The sequence below is a fragment of the Felis catus genome, chromosome X, assembly GCF_018350175.1.
Source record: "Felis catus isolate Fca126 chromosome X, F.catus_Fca126_mat1.0, whole genome shotgun sequence".
NCBI classification, from domain to species: Eukaryota; Metazoa; Chordata; class Mammalia; order Carnivora; family Felidae; genus Felis; species Felis catus.
In genome coordinates, this window is record NC_058386.1 from 110110804 (window position 1) to 110136745 (window position 25942).

At 44.6% G+C, this 25942-nt stretch overlaps 1 protein-coding gene across 2 annotated transcripts in view; it reads right to left on the reverse strand.

The window, feature by feature from the left end:
• GPC3 (glypican 3) overlaps window positions 1–25942 on the reverse strand; it is a 421980-nt gene that overhangs the window by 384080 nt on the left and 11958 nt on the right. For both annotated transcript variants that reach the window (XM_023249386.2, XM_023249385.2), the window contains exon 2: window positions 3942–4103. In XM_023249386.2, coding sequence (XP_023105154.1) covers window positions 3942–4103 — 162 coding nt within the window. The remainder of the gene's footprint in view (window positions 1–3941; window positions 4104–25942) is intronic.

A 25942-nucleotide genomic window follows, 5' to 3' on the forward strand; every position in this document is an offset into this window, starting at 1 on the left:
TTTATGTCTTCCACCCTTACTGTCACTCGTAACTTCTTCCTGCTCCTATGTACCTCCCTCTGGCAATCTTCTATAACCCTTCCATTTAACTGCTTATCTACCACTGGCTAGAAAGCTAGAAAATCAAGCTTGTAAAGACCACGCATCAACGGTAGTGGGCACTGAACGGTGACCCGAGGAGCTTTCAGCTACCTAGACAGGAGATCCATGGTGTTTTAGGAACACACAGATGTTTTCTGCTTGACCACGAATTCCACCCTCTGGTGAAGCCCGTTCAAGTTGTGGGTTAGGCAACTTCCAGAAAAGCTGAAGAGTCTGGTCTCACTCAAAGTCAGTGGCACCTTGGGGAAGACTGGAATCATCCAACATACAGAAAACACCCAGGCATATACCCCCAAGTACTTCCTGATAGCACGCATTGGAAGGTTATAAGGAAATTCTGCCAAGAAAACCAAACTCCAGGCTTGAAGGTGTAGCCGTGGTGGAGATAGGATGAAAAATTCAGAATTCTATCCTGGTGTTCTTCCCAAGGACCACAAATCCTACAACTTCTTGTTGTTGTTGTTTTAAGTTTATTTGTTTGTTTTGAGAGAGGGGGAGAGTCCAAGTGGGGCAGGAGCAGACAGAGAGGAAGAAAGAGAGAATCCCAAGCAGGCTCTGTACTGCCAGCACAGAACCCGACGCGGGGCTTGATCCCACAAACCGTGAGATCCTGACCTGAGCCGATATCAAGAGTCAGACGCTTAATGGACTGAGCCACCCTGGCGCCCCCCCACCCACAACTTCTTAATTTTGTTTCATGTCAAGCATACTAAGAACAAGTTTCCTCATCTGTAAAATGGAGATAATTACAGTAGGGACCCCAGAGGGCCGCGGGGAAAATTACATGAGAGGATTATGTCAAAGTAAGCATCATATAGTAGACACGTAATAAATTGCCACTATTATTATTATCGCCGTAATTATTATTAGGTAAAGGAGAACAAAAAGAGAAAAGAAAATCTTTTAGTGGAGTTTTTCAAAAAGAATTAATTAAGCAGAAACAAAAAACGATTCTGCTGCCCCATTTTACTAAGCACATCCAAGTAAATTAAATTTAGGAAACGAGGCAATGCAAAGATTGAAAATAAAGAACAACTTTTTTTTTTAACGCTTCAATCATTATCAAAACAACATTAGCAAGAGAGCACTCCAACCACTGCAGCAAAGGGCCCCAGGCTCATTTATGAGGGCAAAGGCTTCTTGCAAACGAAGACATAAAATCCACATCAAGGCAGTAAGGATTGCTCGTGGAACTGTGCACATATTTGCAGAAAGCGCTCACAGCTTTAATACCCTCAATGTGGACTAGCGAAGGAATCCTAAAGAGATTGTGGATCTAGGCCAGTATCAAGATGAGTTTTCTTCAACTTCGTATGGTGGAGAAAATAGCTTGCGTCAAATTTCATATGAGTGAAGTATTAGAGCAATGATCTGGTCTGCCGGAATCTTGGGGACAGAGTACATTTTAAGGAAAAAACAACTGTGCCCTCCCCTTTGAAATTAATTAGAATAGTAAGTAATTGTAAGGAAAAACAGGCCGCTCTCTTCTTCTTAGCAATCCATAATGCACCATCTTGCGGCAGTCCCTGATTTTAGTCTTGTGCTTCCCAATGTCTCTTATAGAAAGAATTTGGGGGTAATGTTTCTAGAAACATGGCATCATTGCCTTGAGGTCTGGCACCATGGTTTCTTTTTTATCATGGGGTTTATGTTCTCTAAATGTGAAGCAGGGCAAGAATAAGAGAAGAGAATGAAACAAGATAAAAAATTGAAATAACGTGTGTGTGTGTGCGTGTGTGTGTGTGTGTCAGAGACAGAGAAAGAATACAACTAGTAGGTGCTGCCCCTACTTTCCACTTTCCAGCCTCTGTTCACACGACTAGTGTTCATCCTCCATGCTAAGCCAATCAAAATCGGGTCAGAACTTCCTTTCTTCCTAGTCTTGTGCTGCTCCAGGGCTAGAAAACACAATATGTAAAATGCAGGACTGGACGGAGATAGGGAAGCTGACACCCAAGGCCCTCAGATGGACAGCCACTTCCGCCAGCTAATGGTTGTATGATAACATCTGTTGACCTGGTTATCCTGAGAATGAAACAAATCATACTCTGTTCTGAGAAGCACCTTGACACCCCAAAGAGGAAGATTCAGCTCTCTGTTTCAACCCAATTCTCATGTCCCATCACTTCTTATCACCCCACTTTCAGCCGGCAGATCAGCTCCAAAACCAATCTAAGAAGTACATGAATGGTACATGTATTTTTAAAATCTGTTTAAATTATTCATTCTTTCGCCAAATTGTTAGTCTCAACAAACTCTTCACAAGAGTCTGACTGCATAAATAAGTTAACAAATACCTCACGCTTATATACTGTACTTCATATAATCAACCCGACATCCCCTGAGGCTTTGACCCTAGAAACTATTATGAATGTATGCTTTATTAGCTAATTTGAATAATTTTCTTAGCTAATTCTAAAAACTTCCTTGTAATACACAAAATAAGCTATAATCAACCCACCTTACAATTCAGAGGTTAATCCTTATCCAGGCGCCATAAATCTAACACTTTGGAATGTCAAGTAGTCAGAGTGTTATTTTTTAAAAATTTTTTAATGTTTATTCATTTTTGAGAGAGAGAGAGAGAGAGAGAGAGAGAGAGAGAGAGAGAGAGAGAGAGACAGCATGAGTACGAGAGGGGCAGAGAGAGAGGGAGACACAGGATCCGATGCAGGCTCCAGGCTCTGAGCTGTCAGCACAGGGCCCGACATGGGGCTCAAACTCACGGACTGCGAGATCATGACCTGAGCTGAAGTCGGACGCTTAATCGACTGAGCCACCCAGGCACCCCAGAAGTGTTATTTTTCTATCTGACCCCGATTCCCTGTAGAGCAAGAAAAAGGCACTGATTCCATGTGCCTAAGGAAAGATAGAAGAAAGCTCTAATATCTGTGAGTAATTTCCCCTCCCAGGAGGCAGCATACTGAGGTGCTTAAAAGTATGGACTGTAAGAGCCAGGCCGCCTAGGTTCAAATCCTGCTTTCACCATTTATTAGTTGTGTGTCCTTGGGCAAGTTACTTAACCATGATGTGCCTTGGGTTTTTACCCATTAAATGGGAATGCTGACAGTGATACTTACTTCTTAGGGTTATTGTGAAGACTGAATGAGTTAATACACATAACGCACTTACAAGAGTACCTCGAATGTGCTGCTAAGTGCTTAGTATCTCTATGACCACCGTTGTCACCATCGTCCCTAGCTGGGTCTTTGAATCAATGGCAGTACTCTCCATCCTGCCGTGACAGTCCTGCAAGTTAGCCAGGAGAAGTGGGATTCCTGACCTGTTCTGGCGATGCCACATCAGCTTCCTTTACAGCCACACGCAAGTGGAGCGAGAACTGAGACTCACAAAGAAAGAAAAGGTAACCATTCACACAAACGAGAAAACGTATGGCCTTCAAACCAAGCTCCCCATCTCTATGGAAATGGCCCCAGTGGTCAGAAGGAGTTCAGGCATGTTCCACAAATATCTAAGCCACTCCTGGAGAAAACTGGTACTCAAGTAAACTTTTTTTGTTTTGTGTTTTAAACAAGTCTTCAGTGCTCTTAGAGAGAAGATCTCATTTACTCTTTCTGCGGAGACTTACAGCCTTTGCATACAGGTAAACAGAATGTCCTTGGACAATGATTTTTTAGAATACCTGCCTTCCCAAAGAGTGAAACGCAGCTTCGCTAAAAACTGTGGTTTGCCTTAAACAGAATCTCTCACTGGGAGGTTCTTATATCGAGCATTAATGCTGGAATGGTGATTTACAAATTACACTTAGCATTTGAAAGCCCAGTGCCCAAAGAATGATGCCATTGAGCAGCACATCTACGACGATCCCCAGAACTCACCTTGGAAAACCGCAGCATTCTGAATAATTAAGAACTTGAGCTCCATACTTGCAGACTGAAGCAGCTGTTCGATGTTCAGGCGGGCCGTTAGTTGGTATTTTTCTTCCATCTTTCTTGAGCAGCATGTTGGGCCCTTGGGGAGACATACTTGCAGATCTGATCCTGAAACAAACAAGTTTTTCATGTTTCAGTAAGCAGAATGTCAGACATACACGCGCGCGCGCACACACACACGTGCGTGGCAAACAAGGCCAAAGAATGCGTTTTTTTTAAATACAGGAAAATCTTGATTTTTCAAAATTAGTGTTTATCTTAACTGATCCCTGCTTTCTCCTCATTATCCTTATGACTGAGTCTTTTTGAATAACCGTTAGAATTAATTGCCTAGGTTTGACTCATAAATTCTGCATAAACTAATTTACAGCACCAAGTATACGTCATTGAACACCGATATTTAATTTGTCCGTTAAAAGATTAATCTTCACCCCTACAATTTATTTTTCTTGATTATAATTTATGAATGAGAGCACAACCAAGAAGCAATTTTCAAAATTCCAGTTATGATTTCCTAATGAAATGTATGTCTGCCAACCCAATGTTGCTTTTGGGGATAAATGATTAAAACATCAATATCCTATCAAAGCTTTACTGTTGTTGTTTTAACTGAAGGTCTGGGGTAAGATTCAGAGACGAAATATCCAGAGGACGATATTCACATTGAGACAATCATCAAACTCCCCTACAACTACAACATTCTCGCTCTGTTCGAATGCTGACCTCTGAAATCCTGAGCTACTTCATTTATGATGAACAATGCTTTTTTATTTTTGCAGCTCCATAAAAATTTGCCAAATGAATCATCTCCTCGCTTATTCTAAAAGGAGGGAATTGGAACCTCTTCTTAGTCCTCGTCCAACGTGATCTTTCGCAGCTTCCCTCACAGTTGACCAATATCTCCTTCTTGAAACATTCTCCTCCTACATTGTTTTAGTGAACCTATCCACCCCCGCCCACCCCGCCCACCCCCGCCCCCCCCCCACAGGCACCTACTGCTATGGCCACTCTTATCTGTCTTTCCTGCCTCCTCTTCTTCTGCCTGTCACTTTAATGTCACTGACCCTCCCCCTCTTTCTACATCTCCCCCACGCATGATCTCATCTATACCCATGTGACTGCTGAACTCCCTAACCCAGCCCTCACCGTTCTCCTGAGTTCCAAAACCCCACTGAACTTTGTGTATCCCATACACACACACACACACACACACACACACACAGTGAAGTTGTGGTAAGTACTACAGACAAAATAGAATTAAGCAAGGGAAAACAAACTGTGGTATATACATACAGTGGAATACTACCGAGCCATAAAAAGGAATAAACTACGGATATGTGCTACTGCATGGGTGAACCCCAGCAACATTATGCCAAGTGATAGAAGCCACATCAAAAAATTACATACTCTATGCTTCCATTTATACAAAAGTCTACAAAATGCAAATTAATCTATAGTGACACAAAGCAGTTCAGTGGCTGTTGGGGAAGGGATAGAGGGCAGGGACAGGGCAGGAGGGAGGAAATTTGGGGGAGTGATGGATACATTCATAATTCTGATTGCAGTGATTATCGCTTGGCTACATACATGTGTCGAAATTATGCCCTTAAAATGTGTGTGGTTTGTTGTATGTCAATTATACCTCAATAAAGCTGTTAATTTTTTTTAATGTTTAAAAACCAAAGTAAGGGAGCTAGGGAAGGTGGCAGATGCAGGGACAATTCTACTTATATAGGGTAGTTAGGGAAGGCTTCTTTCGTAAGGTAACATTTGAGGAGACGTGAAGGAAACGAGGGAGGGTCCCCTGATTTTACATACTCCACCAATACTAGCAAATATTAGGGCTCGATGAATATTAAATCCAATCTCCTTCCTCTTCTGCAACTCCCACTGTACTCCAACTCTCCCATCCATCAGCGTTTGTTGAGATCCTTCTGTGGTGGCCACGAAAATGTGCATCTCAGATCCCCTACTGCATGGACTGTAACCGACAAATGGTCCCAACTGCCACACTCTGAATTCACCACCATGTTGTACCCCGGCAGTAATCCCTAGGGGCTGCTCCCAGCCGATGACTGAGCACAACAAAGATGCTAAGCCCTGTGAGACACAGCACTCTGCTGACAGGGGTTTGGGCTCGAGGACTCCCCACTGACTTGACAAAACTTTCTTCAAACTGCACTGCAGCTGGGGCACCTGGGTGCTTCAGTCGGTTAAGCGTCTGACTCTTGATTTCGGCTCAGGTCATGATCTCATGGTTCATGAGTTCGAGCCCCCACATCAGGCTCTGTGCTGACAGAGTGGAGCCTGCTTGGGATTCTGTCTCCCTCTCTCTCTTCCCCTCGCCTGCTTGCTCCCCACCCCTCTCTCTCAAAAATAAACATTTGAAACAAATCTTTAAAAAAAAAAAACTGTACTGCAATCAAAGATTCTTCCCACTCTCCCTTCCTTCTTTCCCTCCTTCCTCAGCTGGGTCGGCCCCGCACCATAGTCCGAGGGCTCTTCCAGCATCCTTCAGCATGCTGCTCAATTTCCTTCACAAGCGTTTTCCCCAAGAAATCCCTTCTACATCTCCTGCCCTATTGGCATCTGCTTCTCAGAGGACTCAATCTAACTCATCTTCTATGTGCCAAGCACCGTGCTACATGGGAGAGGTACCGCTTTGAACAAGAGAGACATGGTCCTTACCCCGAAGAGCTTACTATCTAAAGGGATCAGCAGAGATATATACCTAATGCATAGGGACTGAGTGCAATATAGCAACATAGTTAGCCAGGATGACCAAACGTGTATATGGGACAGAGGGAAGGCTCCCTCAACATCCTGTAAGGACCCTGACAAAGTAAGGTTCCATAAGAAACATCCAATCTTGGGGCGCCTGGGTGGCGCAGTCGGTTAAGCGTCCAACTTCAGCCAGGTCACGATCTCGCGGTCCGTGAGTTCGAGCCCCGCGTCGGGCTCTGGGCTGATGGCTCGGAGCCTGGAGCCTGTTTCCGATTCTGTGTCTCCCTCTCTCTCTGCCCCTCCCCCGTTCATGCTCTGTCTCTCTCTGCCCCAAAAATAAAATAAAAAAACGTTGAAAGAAACATCCGATCTTAATGAAGTAAGGCTAAAACGCATACACAGAAACATTTAAGGCAGCTTTGCAACAACTGAGGTTTTGAAAAACGGAGTGGGGGGGGTGGTATGCAGTAAGAGACAAGTTAGTCCTCAGTGACCAGAAAATTTATTTTTATTACATCGTATTTCCCTAGGAATTCCAGTTAATCATGACCTTAATGTATGTGTCCAAGTTTTATTTTCTTAATTTAGGAATGAAATTCATCAAGTTTTGCCTCACATGACATCACTGTTGGGAGTCCAGGGTATTGACTCCAAGCTCTCCCCTTCCCCTTCGTCAAGGGAGCTGCTGACAAAGGTAGTAAATGGAGAGCACAGATAATACATATCACCAAACCGAATCCCGCACTGCAATTTATAGCACTGGATGGAAAGGTGATATTTAATGTGTCAAAATACAATTTGGGGTCTGGAGACACAGAGTTCAGATTTATCTCCTATAAATGTCAATCTCATATACAAGCCTTAAGCTGATTTTAAATACGATCTAAGCTTAAAGGCTTTATGATTGTCTTCTGAAAAAGAAAACAGAGCTAGTTCTAGCTCACTGTATTCTTTCTACATGAGGTTACAAAACATAAGGCTATTCTAGGAGTAGAAATTGATGCAGTTTACTGGACCACGAAGGGAAAGAGTCCCCTTCGGGAAGAGTGGCGAAACTAGATTTAAGCAAGGTTGGTTTGGGACACACGTATAGATGGGAAAATCCTGTGTAGCAAGTATTTTCCATATACCAAGTTCCTGTCCACTTATCAGTGCTTTATTTGCTTCCTTGGTAAACTGATGCCTAAGTCATATGTGTTTAAAATATCTGATTTGATGGCGCACCTGGGTGGCTCTCTCAGTTAAGCACCTGACTCTTGATTTCAGCTCAGGTCATGATCTCATGGTCATTGGGATCAAGCCCCCCGGTCCAGGCTCCACACTGTCAGCACCTGTGATTCTCTCTCTCTCCCTGCCCCCCCACTCTCTGCCCCTCCCTTCTTCCCTCTCCCTCTCTCTCTCTCACAAAATAAATAAATAAACGTTAAAAAAAATAAAATATCTGGGGCACCTGGGTGGCTCAGTTGAGCGTCCAACTTTAGCTCAGGTCGTGATCTCACGGCTCGTGAGTTCGAGCCCCGTGTTGGGCTCTGTGCCGACAGCTCGGAGCCTGGAGCCTGCTTCGGATTCTGTGTCTCCCTCTCTCTCTGCCCCTAACCCACTCGCACTCTGTCTCTGTCTCTCTCAAAAATAAATAAATATTAAAAAAATAAATGAATAAAAATAAAAGATCTGTATTTGAATACATTCATAAAATTAAATGTCATACATAAACTCCTTTGTGTTTCTGAATTTCCACTGGTGATGACTTCCGGTTTTCAGGAGCAGCAGTGTTTATTTGGCAGGGCAGCTGTTAACACTGCCCCTACTTCCACAAGCTCTAGCTGGTTAGTGGGAATCATAAAATAACGAGGCTCAAATCTTTCCTCTGTGAAACGCTGTGAGCTGCTTAGATCTTAGAAGGTAACAAATTACCACTTGGTGTACCTACCGAAACCCAGGACCGCCTCTCTGAATTACCACGACACCAGTTTTGTTTGCCTTTGCTATGTGATCATTCATAAAGTAACGCAGAGCTTGAATACTGTATCCCTTCCCTGGGTTGGTCAAGTCTTATCATTGTAAAAACTCCCACTACCTCAAGAATTAGTTGAGCAGAAAATCTTGAAAGGAATAAAACATCAAATGAGTATTTAGGGGAAAAACATGTCAGACATTATAAAGAAAGGTGTAGGTTATATCCAAATATAAGACATGTACACATAGCAATATTTATCCTCCCTCCCAGTTATCATTGCCTGGTTAATCAATAAGCCAATACAACTGATCTGGGGGCTAAGCGTTAGCTACATATTTGGGGAAATAAAACACCCATAAACTAACACTAATTTGGGATTTGCAAACCAGGAAGGAGTGAAATATACGCCAAAGGGAAGAACATTCTAAGTAAATTTCATGTAACTCACAGGCCAGCTTAAAATAAGCTCTAGCACAAGAGAACATAAGGAACACAGTGAGCCAGGAGAGCTAGACATGCCTACAAGAAATGACAATAATGAAATATAACCATTTCAGTGCATGAACAGGTGCATGAAAGAAGCAAAACCGGAACATCAAAACTCAAAGTAGAGAAAGCACTGAAAGAGGAATCCTCATCAACAAAACAATTACTCTGGAAACCAAATCTCAAGTGGGATGAATAAAAAGTAACCAAGGGCAAATAAGTAAGGAGGTACACCGTGGGTACATGGAGAACTGATAGGTACTTGAATAAATCAAAGCGGAAAGGCCAATTCAAGAAATAAGATGCAACGTACAGAAGGCACAGTAAGTAGCAAAGCATTCTCTAAGAATGTCTGCAACAAAAGAAGGTTAAAGGGAAATAACTCCTTTATTAGATGGAAAGGAAAAATAATTGTTGGCCATACTCATCAAAGAGGTGCTCACAATTTTTTATCTAAAAGTGGAATTTAGCAGGGAAATGGGAAGAGAGACAAGCAATATAGCCTGGGATGGAGATAAGGAAAAAGCTTAGCAATTGACTATTCAAATGAGCTCGAAAGGTTGAAGTCTTCGGAGCTTTAATAACTTGCATTTCCAGGTGCTAAAAAAAAAAAATTAACTGAAGTCATTACAGGGCTGCTAGTTCCCACTTATTCTGGAGGATTAAAAAGTACCTTCATACTATAATCTCCTCTCCTAGATTTTTCATTCCTGAAGAGCAGAGAGTGACACCCATCTCCTTGGGATGCCCTGTCGATCCCATTCAGCCTTCGGCACATCGTGTTGAATTAATGAGGTTACAGATCAAGAACACAGGTAAAAACAACAACAACAACTCTGTGTCTGTCTGATCTACAACGAGAGTGGAGACAGATGACCCTGAAAATTTTACATCTCTGTGCTTAATGTTGCTCTTGGAAAAAATACTTTCAGATACCACAAAAATCAATTTCCAACTTGAAGATACACAAACACGTGTCTCACTTGAAGGAACTATGAAGTAATTCATTTCTAATTATTTTGAGGCAATGCCTTGCTTGCACACTGGGTCTGGTTCTGGATCCTACAACTGAAAGGGGATATTTGGGTTATGGTAGCTCTCCTCTGGAGGATGAGTCACATGTGTATCCAAGTTGGGCGCCCTTACCGGCTGCTTCCCCTCCCAGAGTCCATGATGCAGGTGGACCACAGAAGGCTCTTTCTTTCCTGATGTGTTCTCGTGTCCGGGATGTCTTCGGCTTGGCTACCCGTGGCCTTGCTTTCTTGACCTCCATCATTGGGGCCCAGTTCTTGCTCTTTTTCGGCTCCATTCAAGGAGGTGACATTTCAGACTGCCCCTGGTCTCCCTTGGCCACCTCCCCTGAACTGGGACTTCAGTCCCCCTTTGCCCTGCAGTCATAGGCTCACACACGCACTCAGAGACCCCATTCCAGGCCTGAGCCCTGTCCCTAATTGGAAGAGGACAGTGAACAGTGTGTATGAATCTGTCTAAATGTGTCTGTTCTATCAGCTTTTACTCCAAGTCAGTAAGTACTAATGGCCCGGGGGGGAGCATCGTGGTAGGCACTAGTGGACAGGAAAGAGCAGATGCCGTATGGCCCCCCTGGTCGAGTTGCTTAAAATTTACTCCTAACCCCACCAGTTGCTAGCTGTACAAGAAGCAAGGGTGGGTTATTTAAATTCCACATGCCTCTTTGTCCCTATCTCTAAAATGGGATTACCAATAGCACTTACCTTACAGAGTTATTGCAAAGATTGAGTGAGATGGCGCAGGTAAAGCTCTTAGCCGCCTTGGCACAATATGTGTTAAGTAAAATTAAAATAAACAAATACAAAACTCACACTAAGAGACCAGATTTTCACACAAAAATAGCTAGACAACAGTAAAAGTTGGTACATGGTTAGGTGACAAAATATGCAGTATTATTCTTCTGAAGTGATGGAAATAGTCTCTATTTTAATTGGGGCAGTGGTTACATGGTTATATACATTTGTAAAAACTCATTAAATCCTTCACTCAAATCGCGTGTATTTTATTGTTTGTAAATTATCTCAATTAAGTTGATTTTTGAAATATGTGCTATTGACAACATTTGCTTGATAAGTGAATGCTCACCAGAGGCTCTAGGGGCCAAAGGAAATTTCCAGGAGAGGTGGGGTTTGAGCTAGATGGGAAGGATTTGGAGAGGCCAATGGGTAAAATGGGTTTGGCCCCAGCAGTGTAGTAGGGCAAGACTAATTTGCCTGAAGAGAAGCTGGAATCTGGGGCATAGCTAGATTATCAGGTCAGAATGTGAAGGACCTTGAATGCAGACAAAAGCCTGTGGGCTTGACCCCACAGACAATAAAGGACCACTATTGGTTCTCAAGCAAAAGCTTAAACAGGCGACGAGTGCTGCGTAGGAAGATGAGCCTTATGGCCTGAAATTGGGAATGGACTAAATAACTCCTCAAGGTCACTTCCAGCCCGCCAATTCTCTAATTACCTGTGTTGTGTTCTACATGTTGGTTATTTTACTAGACTGCAATTTTACTAATGACTATAAATTGTCAAAAATCGCATTAGAAAACACATTAGAGAACAGACGTACTATTCACGTAGACCTTGATCCTTATGCCTTCCTAAGAACAGATAAAACATATTCAAACAGCAACAGAAGAGGAGGAATCGTCAGGGCTCAGTAACAATGAAAATTGAAATCTTTTCCATATATACATATATATATGACGATTTGACACATTTCATTGCCAAGGTCTGCTTTATGAACGGCGGATTATTATTTTTTTTTTGCTAACAAAGGTACACTGTGCTAAAAATAGTGATGTAATATCATCATTAAAGTAATATTAAGCAGAAGAATGAATGATATCCCGGTTGCTTCCTGACTTGTAGGGAAAGTGAGAGATACCTATTAAAATTATCCAAAGGATTAAGTGCAGGTTACTCTACTAATGAACCAAAAAAACATATCAGACTCTTTCAAAAGGTATTTTTTTAAACAGAGGACAAGTCAATTTGCCATCCAAAAATATTAACTAATTTCCTTAGCATATAATAGTGACTTGCTATTAGAACGGTGCCTTTTCCCCTAATTAATCATTATCTAAATCAAATCTTACACGCTCATTAATTTCTCACTAATCAAGATAGGAATACAGATGAAAGAAATGACTGCATTTGAAACCAGTGGGGAAAGTGACGATTGCTGGTGGAAGAAATCATCTTAGGGAACCCAGCTGAAGGTTACCCTTCTGTTATTTTGCCTGAAAGAACATGACCTTGCAGAGGGCGCACCTGGGTATCGCGAGCTCAGACTTTAAATCAAAGATCGTGCCTGGGGCCACCACAGACCCTGCCTCTGTAAAAGGCAGGCCAAAATGTCGCTACCACACTGGCGTACTGGGAGTTTAAAGCAACCCTGGAGAGAAGCCATTCTCTAAGCCTGAGAATTAACGAATGAATTACCTTTATCTCTACTGCCAACCGTCAATTAACTGCATATTATTTCATGCCCGGTAAAGGTTGAATCCCTAGATGACTACGCTCTCCCACGAACAGGTTCTTTCTGGACCACATTCCCAACCAGCAGTCAACATGTGCTCTGGGAATACAAATTCGCTGATTACACTCGGCCTGCCAAACTGGCGAACAATTTGTTCCTCCAGCATTTACTGAATGTCTACTTTGTGCCAGGGACTAGGCCCAACCCGAGGAGTACGATGATGAACAGGACACAGTCCCTGTCCAGGAAGTGGACTTCCAAACCAACTAGAAACCTCTAGGTCATTCTGGACCCCTCACTCCCCCTCAGCCCCTGTAGCCAAAGGCTGCTAAATCCCACCGGTTCCACTTTGTAAACGTCCCTCGTTACTCCCCTCTTCCCACCTTTTCCCCGTCACCTCACCTCTCTTCACTTGGACAGCCAATAAGAGCCTCCGCCACCGGCCTTCCCACCTCTACACCCGAGCCCCAGACAGATAACTGCTCAAGTACGTCTCTGATCACATCATTCTCCTTCTTAAAAACCCTTCAAGAAAATGGAGCAAGGGCACAGTAGTGTGAAAACGGGTTAAGTGAGCCGTGGAGGACGGCCGGGGCCGGATGAAAAGGAGTCAATTATACCTCAGCAAAGCTGGGGAAGAAAGTTAAAAAGATAAACACTTCTCACTCTAACTTGCACCATGGTTGCATTTGCCTGGCTTATCTCTGCCAGACTTAGGTTCCCGGATGGAAAGACTCCTGACAGACTCTTCTTTGTATCTCACGGGGCCTGCTGAGGTTTGGGCCTGATGCGCTCCCCTTTGACTTGGAACCAAGGCCAGAACTTCAAGAGAGTTCCGTTTTAAATGTTTACTTATTTTTTGAGAGCGAGAGAGAGAGGGAGAGGCAGAGAGAAGAGGGGGACAGAGGAGCCGAAGCAGACTCTGTACGGTCAGCAGAGAGCCCGACGCGGGGCTCGAACCCACAAGACGTGAGATCATGACCTGAGCCAAAGTAAGACGCTCAACCGACTGAGCCACCCAGGCGCCCCAAGAGAGTTCATTTTTAAAGGAACTAGATGAGATTAATTGATGTTACTAGAGCAACTTTTAGAAGAGCAGTATTCCAGGGAAAATGAATGAAGAGTCCTTAGAGCCCAAAATAAAGATCTCTCTCCCTCTCCCTCTCCCTCCCTCTCTCTCTCTCTCTCTCTCTCTCTCTCTCTCACACACACACACACACACACACACACACACACACATTCTTTAGACACGGGGAAGAAAAAACTGAAATAAAATAAAATTGGGTTGCAGAACAATGCCAGTTGGGATAAAAAATCTTTTAGTAGTTTAGAATTTTGCCAGAGGGACTAAACTAAGGCAATTCTCCTGTCTCCCTGAGTCACTCCTTCACTAATTGTTATTCTACTCAGATAAGTAGCTGAGATCTCATCTTTCAGGAGATGTATAATTTTTATTTTTCAGATACAATCTTCAAATATGCAGACCTGAAGTGTAGCTGAGAATTTCAACACCCTAGGCTCCATCTACGCACTAAGCCCTTTCCCCTGTGTATGAAATCACACAGGGGGTAGGGAGAGCCCTTCCCTACCAAAACTAAAATGTTCTTACCTGCTCTGCTACCAAATCAGCTGTGTGACTTAATCAAATACCTCCTCGAATCCAGGCCTGACCAGATGACCCCTAAGGTAATTTCAGATCTGAGAGTCTAAGTTCCCCAGCTATAGATCAAGCGATAGCCACTGAGCCCATTCTAGACTGGGCATTGGGAGGACACAAAAAAAAGCAAAGGACCTGCTTCTGCCCTTCTAGGAAGGTGTATCAACAGCACTCGGCTATATGTGAACATGGATATGGGGCCAAGGCAAAGGCCAACAACTCAGCCTTACAGCACTTCACTCCGTGTAATAACCACATTCCCTTTATACATACTCCTTTGTCTCCAGACCCTAACTAATGGCAGAGAGCTTCCTGGTGGGATGGCACACAGTGGCAAAGGAAGACATGTGAAATCAGACAGACCACAGGGTGAACCTCACTTAACAGCCATGTGATCTTAGGCAAGTTCCTTAATCTCTGAGCCTCAGCTCCCTTATCTATAAAATAGGGACAATAACACCTACTTCTCAACATGGCTGAGGATTAAATTAAACTTATTTCATGTGTCCCAAACCCATGGCTCCATTTCCAGCCTCCCTGTTTTGCTCATGCTATTTCTGTCCCTGGAGTGCTCTTCCCCTAGCTTCAGCTATTAAAACTTTCTCATCCATAAAGTATCTCTTTCATAATGTTGGTCTTCCCTGCCCCAGCTACCCTCCCCACCAAATAAACCCCAAGAGCCGTCAACTCGGAATTTTCAGCACGCTTTGTACCTCTAATACTGCATTTTTATAGCTATTGGTATACTTTTCTTATTCCTGCGATTAAATTGGAAGTTTCTGTAGGCAGGAACTATATCTTGGCCATCTTCCCTAACATGGCATAGTGCCAGGTATATAGGACATACTCCATAAATGCTTGTTGAAGGGAGCGCCTGGGTGGCTCAGCCAGTTGGGCATCCGATGTCGGCTCAGGTCATGATCTCACAGTTTGTGAGTTCGAGCCCCTCGTCGGGCTCTGTGCTGACAGCTCAGAGCCTGGAGCCTGTTTCGGATTCTGTGTCTCCCTCTCTCTCTGCCCCTCCCCTGTTCATGCTCTGTCTCTGTCTCAAGAATAAAACATTAAAAAAAATTTTTTTAATAAAAAATAAATGCTTGTTGAAGGAATGAACAAATACTCAGCACGGAGCTCCTGCTTCCTGAACAGAGTAAGCTCCTCTCGTCTTGAAGCACCGAAGCATAAATTGGGTAGCAGTATCAGAGACCCCACAGAAGGGACTCTTGCACTAGGTAGCAGACTCGACCTGGTGGCCTCTAACATACCTTTCACTGTGTTTCCAAGAAGGCCATCCTCTAACTCGCTGATCTCTTTACACACCAAAGTCGTCACCTGCCATTAATGTTAGAACTGGTCCTTTCGTCATAAGCAAGTGGGACAGCATTTCTTCAGGGAATGTCTCACCTGTGACAACCACGTATTTACCACTCTGCATGCAAGTTGTCCCTAAAACTCTGTATGCCCGAACCTAAAACAGCCGTCTTTTGCTTCCCAGCTATTTCTGGCTTCCAAAACTCCCTGCAGCTGACATTTCAACAAACCACAAAGACTAGGTGGAAAGCTAAAGCAGGTTGAAAGCATACCATCACCTACAAAAAGGTTCTTCAGGCGGGCAATGAGCAACAGTTGCCTTCCCATAGCTAAAGGGTTTAGGAAACACATATTCTTTAAGGGAAAACCAATTCAACAGGAGTCATGAGTCAAGACATAAATGCTAAGCTGAATAACGGGGTATCCTGGTGCACCTGGGAGACTCAGGTGGTCGAGCATCCGACTCTCAATTTCACTGCAGCTCATGATCTCATGGTTTGTGGGTTCAAGCCCCGCATCAGGATCTGCACTGACAACTGAGCCTGCTTGGGATCCTCTCTCTCTGCCCCTCCCCTGCTCACGCATGCCCCCACACGCTCGCTCGCACTCTCTCTCTCTCTCTCAAATCAGTAAAGTTAAAAACATATGTGGTATCCTATTCCATTTCAGGGCTCTTCTTTTTTAAAAAAGATTTATTTTGGGGCCACTGGGTGGCTCGGTTGGTTAAGTGTCCGACTTCAGCTCAGGTCATGATCTCACGGTTTGTGAGTTCGAGCCCCACGTCAGGCTCGGTGCTCTCAGCTCAGAGCCTGGGGCCTGCTTCGGATTCTGTGTCTCCCTCTCTTTCTGCCTCTCCCCCTGCTCGCACACAGGTGTGCTCTGAATGAATGAGTGACTTCATTTTTAAGCAATCTCTACAGCTAATGTGGGGCTCAAACTCACAACCCTGAGATCAAGAGTCAGAAGCTCCACCAACTGAGCCAGCCAGACACCCCCAGAACTCTTACTTCTGATCCAGGGTGACTTGGGTAAGTCATTTCACTCCTCTGGTCCTCAATTTAGCCATTTAGAAGACAAGTTAAACAGCAGTTCCTACCCACATCCCTCTCAGGAAACACACTGAATGTTTACAACCAACTTTCAGCTTCCCTGGAGTAAGTTCTCCTTAGAGTGGACATCTCTGATGTATTGGTGTGGTTAAAGAGGCCCAGAAAGCTCTCCTTCTGTAGTAGGGTGAATGGTGTCCCCCAAAATGATATGCCCATGTCCTAAGCCCTGGAACCTGTGAACATGACCTTATTTGGAAAAACGATCTTGCAGATGTAATTAAATTAACGATGTCCAGATGATGTCATCCTGGATTAATCAGGTAGGCCCTAAATCCGATGACAAGTGTCCTTACAAGAGACACACAGAGAGGGACACGGAGAAGAGAAGACCGTGTGAAGACAGAGACAGAGACTGGAGCGATGTAGCCCACAAGCCAAGGAAGGCCTGGAGCCACCGGAAGCTTGGAAGGAAGAGGCAAGGAAGGATCCTCCCGTAGAGCCTGTGGAGGGAACGTGGCCCTGCTGACACCTTGATTTTGAACTTCTGGCCTCCAGAACTGCAAGAGACTAAATTTCAGTTGTCTTAAGCCACCAAATTTGAGGCGATCCGTTACAGTAGCCCTAGGAAACTAATACCTGGCCCCCTCCTTCTACCCCACCTACAAGTATCTGCCTGGCAATATCTAAATGTTTCCTCACGGGTGAGTTAGTACTCTGGTTAGGCAATTTCCTCAGGTGTTGTCTCTGAGTGCAGCACTCCTTGAGTAATCTCCTTATACCTCAAGGCTAAAGAGTTTACTTGGGATTTTCGTCCAGCACGGGAAAGAAGGGAACGGGGAGGCAACCCAAACCACGCGGGTAGGGGTGAGGGGAAATGTCCACAAGGAAGGAAAGATGTTTTTAAAAGCTAAAAGAGGGGCACCTCGGTGGCTCGGTCCGTTGAGCGTCCAACTCTTTATTTCAGCTCCGTTGTGATCCCAGGGTCACGGGATCAATCCCCACATTGGGCTCGCACTGAGCATGGAGCATGCTTAAGATTCTCTCTCTCTGCCCCTCTCCCCCACTCGTGCTTTATCTCTAAAAAGAGAGAGAGAGACCCAAACCAAATTTTATCTGGGGTCAGCCCTGAGAAAGTCATACAGACAGAGCCCAAATGTTACTCTAACAACAGCAGCCCCATATTATAAGAAGAAGCCTTATAGAAGTGAAAAAAATCCTAATACCGCCTCAGTCCTTGGCCCGTATTTCAGAAAGTCTGTTTTCTTATGCTTAACAAACTAGGTATATTTTGGATACATGAAGAAATGTTTTCAAGCTATTAGCAATTAGGTAGTCACAAACAGAGCCAGGCAACAAAGGAAGATGCCTATCGTTCTGGGCCTCCAGCCCAACCTTGAATATGGTAGGAGTCTTTCTCCACATTACACCTGTCCTAGTCTTCGGCACTTCTAGAGATGCTGCTTAACCAGCTCCCAAGCAAATCTCTCTGATGCCCAATTGCCCTTACTGTTAAGATGCTTCTCCCAGCTCTAATGGCTAACCTAAATTTCAGTTTCAAGCCATTGCACCTTGTAATTACATTCTCAGCCACTGTAAATAATCTGTGCCCTCTATTTTATCGTTCCCCTTTCCTGACGATAGGAACCTGTGGAAAAGGGAGTCGGTTGCCTTGTTAGCACAACATACACACGGCGCCTAAGCAAAACGCAACCAGAGGAAAATCAAACACTCGCTCTTGATCCCCGAGTGAGGAGCAACGTGATTGATCTTTTCCTTTTTCCTATCCTTCAGCCGATCTCAGCGTCTACACTGACATGCTCTAGTGCTGTGGCATTTATGCCATCTTGGGGAATAGCTGTGTAAATGCTCCGCTAATTTTATACATCTTCGACACACTGCTGTGTTACAACTTGAGTGTCTGAAGGACTGGGAAGGACAGAGTTCCCTCCCCCTCCCCCCACCCGCACGTAATAGGAATCAAAATCCTCACTAATTGGCCCTCCTCCTGCACGTCACCGAAGTCTAGACTTGGTGGCAACCCCTTTCTGTGGAAGAGATTTAATGAAGGAGAAAGTGCATGGGAGGGTGTTGGCAAGCAAACCATTGCAGAACAGCTGTAAGAAGCCTGGAGACACGACGAGTTTTGGGGAAGCTGAGATAGAAAGCTAAAGGCTATGGTTCCTCTCGCTCTCTCTCTCTCACTCAACACACGTTGGCGAGTCCACCTTACCCTGAGCCAAGCGTTTCCCAAAATGGAGGAAAAGCTAACTTGTGAATGCAACACATAAAAGATGTTTATTTTTAATGTTTATTATTGAGGGGGAGAGAGCGAGAGACACAGAGCGTGGGCAGGGGAGGAGCGGAGAGAGAGGGAGACACAGAATCTCGAGGGGGCTCCAGGCTCCGAGCTGTCAGCACAGGGCCCGATGCGGGGCTCGAACTCACACACCGTGAGAGGATGCCCTGAACCGGAGTCGGATGCTTAACTGACTGAGCCACCCAGGGGCCCCGGCACATAAAGGACTTTTCAGTGCGGCTCAGGAGTGACTTGTTTCCTCATTGCTTTCTTCGGTAGCCATGAAGAACAAAAATAAATTGCCCAAACAGGTGATTTGGGGATTTCTCTTCCATTCCCACGATTTCACTTGAAAAACCCCCAAACTGTTAATAGTCACTTCGTTCTTCTGTCAAGCAGGGGGTGATGCGGACACAGAGCTCCCCGGAGCCCGGCGTGGGCTCCAAGAGGGGGCGCTACGAGGGCTCCACTTCACGCTAAACGAACCAAACCCGGAGCAGAGCCGGGGTCTCCCTGTGGGCGCCAGTCTTGTATGACCCGCCTTCAGAAAACCACCAGCAATCGAGACCACAGCACTTTGGTTCAGGAACATCTGCCTCATTTAATTTAGTTTTTTTTTAGAAGTCCAATAAGAGAGAAATTGTGACACGGGAACCATGGGGCCGGTGAGGTCCCGCACCGTGCCGACCTTGCATGTCTGAGCAGTGCTGGGTTCAAGGCAGCTGATGCTACAGTCAGCCGGGGCCCCGATGGAAACAGGTTGATGCAATCGCTGAGGCAGTTCAACCCATAGAAGATGACCTTCACTGAACAGGAAAATCAAACGCCCATGACGCCAGGCTGCTGAGCTGCCTCAGGACACGGAATTCCCACAGATTCACGCCACAGCTCCCCGTTCCCATGCCCTCTTTCCTCCCCTCAACAGATCTGGAGACCCCTCCGTGCGTGGTCCTCATCGGTCTACACGTCTGGCGCCCCCACCGTGACTAAATTATTTGACTTTGGATCCCCAGCATCCCACACATACTGAGTTCTCAAAACTGGTTGGGGGAGTCATTCCCCAAGATGCTGAGCCCTTCCCAAGAGTAGTGATTGGAAACACGGCCCTGGGACCAGACTGAGTTTAATTCGTGTCAGAAAATATTGGACCTCTGCCAAGTCGCTAAACCTCTCCAAGCCTCAGTTTCCTCGTCTGTAAAATGGGGGAGATAATGATACCCACCTGGTAGTGCTGTGGCGAGGATTAAATGGGATGTTGCCCATAAAGGCTTAGCACAGCGCCCGGCTCAATAAATGTTAACGATTATTAGCACCGCCCCCACCACAGGTGCTCAATAAAAACTTGCTGAATTGAAGTCACACCAGTGGGAATGACTAGCAGATGTGAAGGCAGCCTGGGCTATTTTTGTTTTTTTTTAGCTTTTTCCCACCTCACTCCGCCCCAGATGACCTGTGAGATTTTTTTTTTTTTTTTTTTTTTTTTGATCAAAAGGATCGAATAGGAGATAGTTAGGCTCCACTTTTGCTGATCTTCAGTTTTTCATTCAGGGCAGAAAACCAAGCCTGGCAAAGTCAGGCAGATGATTTTCTGAGAAATATGACAAGGCTATTAAAAACTCTAAATGAAAGTTGTGTAATGAGCATGAATCTGAATACATTTAAATTCCCTCTAGATCCAGTCATTCCAGCGACACCCATATATACGTGTGTGTGTGCGCGCGCGCGCGCTTTGGCAAACGTGAGGAGACCAAGGCCCTAAAAGATAGCAGGATTTCTTCAAGGGTGGGGGTGGGGAGGGGACGCACAATTGTCATGAAAATTAACCCCTGAAAATGCACAGGATTTTATTACCAAATGGATGCCTGAGGAGATTACTAGATTTTTAGGGTCTTTACTATCAAGAGAGCAACCTGCATGCCTGAAATAATTAAGAAGAGACTCAATTATCTAGTAAACTGAAATTTCAAACCACCCTGCTTACCTAAATGAGAAAAGCTGCTTAGACTAAAGCGTCATTACTTCTATTTAGACAAGCCTTAGCAAAGATATACAAGGAGCTCAAGAATGGGACCCCACATTCTTCCCTAAGCCACAACAATGCCTGTTTATGTAAATAGGATTTTCAATAACAGGACGGAATCTGAAAAAAATGTTTTCATTATTGTCTCTGACAAAATGCAAATGCAGAAGATGAAAGTCAAGGGGCTTTCACTATAATGGGCACTGAATACCCTAAAATATTTATTCTCTGTGAGTCTGAGCCTGGATTCCAAGTGGTTCTCAGAAACAGGCAAGGACTCTTTCTCCTTAAAACGTCTGACTACGATATGAGAAGGCACAAAGCTGTCTCGGACTCCCGTGGCAAGTTGAGTGCATATTTATTCAAAACCTCGGTTTAAAGAGAAATAAAAGTAGTAGTAAATAGCTATTTACGTTTATTTGGCAGCCCCTTCCAAACTCCGGGCCAAAATATAAATACCCTTGCCTCCATCATCACCATCTGACAATCAAAACACCCCCGCATGACCATAATAACCTCCAGGCGCAAACTAAAAGCTCATTAAAGCCTATATGAAGGCTATTTATAGAAGAACTAAACAAAGAAGGAACGAACTATTAGCAAAATTAATTAGAGTGTTCATACTTTTGACAACTATGACTATTTGATTGAACTCAAGTGTCCAGCTCCTTCACTGACAGGCATTGATAACTACAGCGATACCACATATCCAGAGTTTTAAACTGAGCCTATAGTTTTTTGGTTTAAGAACTGAGGTTTTGACCTATACTCTGTATATCAGCCTTCCTGTTGCTGTTTAGGCAGCTGATAAGAGGCAGAAATCCTTCTTGCTCATTAGGCCATTAGCTGCTGTGAAGCAAAGGGCTGGGGCTGGGGAGGGGGGGGTGTTCAGTGGCCCAGAGGAATGTGCCGGACTCCACATATAAAGCCAGCCCCGATTTGGGGTTAAGAATTTAACCTTAAAAGGCTGACAAGTCATAAATTTGCCTGAGGTTCATATATATGTGTGACTTTCACAGTTTATATTTCCTAGCCAGGACTCAAAGTCAAAACATGCCCCTGATTAATGAATGGTACTAATTGTTATTCCTGACTTGAGAACATTAGTCTTTATCCAAAATATTTTCTTTAAAAACACACAATCTCATACCTAAAACTCTCTGGCTTAGGGGAGTTTGGATAACCAGTTAGGAAAAAAATAGGAAGAGGAGTCTAATGTTATCTGTTCCTTGGTGCTACCATTTTGATAGTCAAGATGGACTCGCACGCTTCCATTTCATTGTGTCTACCAAGCAAAGTGCAAAGGAATGTCCTCCAAATCCAAACATGTGAGATAAAGCAACCATCTGTGACCCTACACAAAACCTGAGCAGGGGCGGGGGGCAGGGATGGGGGTGGGAGGGCTGAGGTATCCTCAAGCACATTTTGTCTAACTTATCTTGTTAAATATTTATACGTAGGTGTATAACCTAACAGCCTTGGCCAAGCCCGGAAGAGATAATAGATACAGGCCAAACAAAAGATTCCCATAAGTGTTAAGACAAAGCCAAAATTCCAAGGAACAGTCCAATCAGAATACGCTCTTTAACCTGAAGTCAAACTTGAAACTAGGACCATAAAATCCTGCAAGTGGCACCGTGCCCTGAAACGTGATAACTTCATCAGGGAAAAGCAAGCTACATTTGGTTAGCCTACGAGCTACGCGTCAATTCCACCCCACATTAGCAGTGTTTCAAAGGGGCTCCCTGATCTCTGGAAAAAGGAAAGGCAGTTCAGTGGAAGAAAAGAGATTTCTAAGAACAAAGATGCAATTTGCATTCATTGAGAATTATGACAAAGTGAGAGAGAATGTAAACTACATAGCAATGATCTGAGATACTCCAGTCAGTTATATTTAGCCTTGTGCTATCTGTACAACACACACACACACACACACACACACACACACAACTCTTTTAAATACTCAGAGTTCTTAGAAAGTGGAATGTAAATTCATCGGTGCATATTTTAGAGCTCTGTCTTTCCAAACTAAGGAATCAAATTTCGAAATATCCCGAGAGAAGTCACCAGGTACCCAAACCAAATATGCGGACAGAAATGGAAAGGCTGTTTTCTCTCCAGAATCACTGAGGGCAAGCGGATGTGGAGGAGGCAGAGGAACGTGCGGGAAGAGAGAGAGGAGAAAAGGAAATCAGGAGCTATAGGAAAAGGAAATACAACTTAAAAGTAAAATAGGAAAATATAAAACATTCCACTCATCCAATTTTTTTAGAGAACAAGAAACACAAAACCATTCAATAAATATAACAAACCATAAAACACCTTCTGTTCTAAATTATAACCAGTTGAGAGAGAGTGTGAGGGTAGAAGGGAGGAAGACGAAAAGGGAAGATGTGGGGAGCAGTCCGGCAGATGATGAAGGGGGGGGGGGGGCTCAGTAGCTCTGGAGCTATTCCGAGCCCCAGAAGGGCAGCGATGGGTGTGCGCAGAACATCCACTGTTCCCCTTAGCTACGGGTGTCTCGGTAACTTGGGCTACTTCTTAACACTACTCCATGAAATAAATGGTGATGGGCTTTTGGGGACTTTCACCCAGAACTGTCGGTTGGCAATACATCTCATTGCCACTAGGACCTAGCTTGAAAATGAAACTGGATATCCCTGTGGGGTGGAGGAAGACTGCATGATTGCATAAGTGCTGGTTTCAACTCCTTCAAGCTTTGTGAATGAGGCAACCTTACTCTCTCAAAGAACAAAGAAAGGCAATCTGACAGCTTCTGAAGGCCAAAAGAACCTTCAGGCAACGTTATTAAATTGACCCACAGCACTGAAGTTTCAAAGGCAAGAAATGACTTAGGTTTTAGAAATTAACACTTGTATAAAACCTTCAGAATTCCGTGGGGGAAAATAAACCTTTATTTCAGAAGCAAACTTTGAAGTTTGAAAACAAAGCAGAAAATCAGTTTCGGAAACCAGAAGGGACTATTTGAAACACTGGGCACAGTTCTTCCATGGCTCTCGGAATCGCTTCAAAAGTTCCAGTCTGGCTGCTGGGCATGGCCAGAGAAGGTACAGCCCAGAAAGCCAGTAAAAAAGAAAGTGGGAGACCATCAGGTCCCTAGGGTAAGAGCATAATGGTCTCCGAAGATATTTGCCTCTGGCCACATTAAATTAAGCCAAGGAGTAGACAAGAGGTCCTAACCATCTGGGAGAGCAAAGATTGTTTTCCAAAGCAGTCACAAAGTTATCAGCTGCTGAGCAGAGATCATACAGGCTCAATCCAGCCCCTTCATTCTACCCCTCCTCCCTCCTTCTCCCCCCACTGTCTCTGTCTCTGTCTCTGTCTCTCTCTCTCTCTCTCTCTCCCCCTCCACTCTCTCTTTCTCTCCTTCCTCTTCCTCCCTCCCCACATAAATTTCTTGTGTTTAGGGTCTCGGAGGCCACATGAATGAATGAATGAATGGGGGAGCCAGCACAAATGCAAGAAATCAAAAGAACATTGATCTATTATGTGCAAAACCCTCCCTTAACTCCTGCAAGGTTCTTGCCCTGAAGGAGCTTACACTTGCGAGCAGCCCTTCTCCAGCTTTAACGTGCATCCAGATCACCTGGGGATCTTGTTTAAAAATACAGATGTGGTTCAGCAGGTCTGGGATGGGGCCTGAGGTTCTGCATTTCTTACAAGCTCTCAGATGATGCCGATGCCACTGGTGCATGGGCCACACTTTAAGGAGGAAGCCTCTAGTAGGAAGCCCAGTATATAAATAATTAGAAGAGCCAGCGAGACCCAAGGCCATAGGAGAAGTACAGTGATGCCAGGGTTCAAAGGGAAGTAGTCATAGGGAATCCTGATGTGATTCATGCAGGAGGTGGATCGCACTGCCGCCTTGAAAAGCGGGTAGGACTAGATGACTGCATCAATAAAAGGCAGACAGTCAGGTGGCCCATAAGCAAAGGCTTGGGAGCAGACAACTACAGGGTCCTTTCAGATAGGAGCCTGATGTGCTTAGAGGGCACACGTGCCAAGGAGGTAAGGGCGACGGACAGACACGACGGAGGCAGACTTGCAGGACTTAGCCATTTCATTTGGGTGAGAGATGTGTACAGACAGAAGTCCAAGATGATTTCATGGCTTCAGGCCCGGGTACCAGAGTTGCTATCACCAGAAATGCAGAATGTTGGAGAGAGGCAGGTTTGCGCAGACAGGAAAAGAAAATGATGGACTAGTTTTTGGCTCTGTTGAAAGTGAAGCGTTGGCAGGACTTCTGGATGGAGATGCTCGGCGGGCGACTAGGAAATTCTGAACTGGACAGCAAGAAAGAGGTCAGGCTGGAAAGAGATATGGGAGTCATTCGAACAGCGAAGATAATGAAGTCATGGGAATGGGTGTGGGAATGAGCAGAGAGAGAACAGAAGGGGCAAAGGACAAAGGCTGCTGGAGCACTTGCGTCTAAGAAGGGGTGGGAGGAAGAAGGCAAACAAGCAGAGAGAGAATCAGCTCTGGAGTAGGAGAGGAGCCCAGAGCAAAAAATGTCACAAAGTCAAAGGAGTGTGGGAAGTTAAGTCGAATGCTTTATATCCAGACCACATTCCTTCCCCTTCGGAACCCAGTGGGCATACTAGAAAGACCATGCGCTATCAAGTGAGACAAATCCAGATGCAAATCGTGGCTCCGCCGCTTACACAACCTTGGGGAAAGGAAACCTTTCTGGGCCTCAGTTTCTTCACCTGTAAAATGGACATGATGCCACCTATCTTTCAGGTTTGCTGTGTGGATTAAATGAGATTAAACATAAAGCACCTGGCACATGGCAGGCTCTCAGTAAATGGTAGTTTCCATGCTCTTCCCTTGGGGCCTTTCCAAACTATTCCATCAACCTGAAAGTGGCCTCCAAACATCAACTGGAGGGGCGCCTGGGTGGCTGTGTCCGTTAAGCGTCCAACTTCGG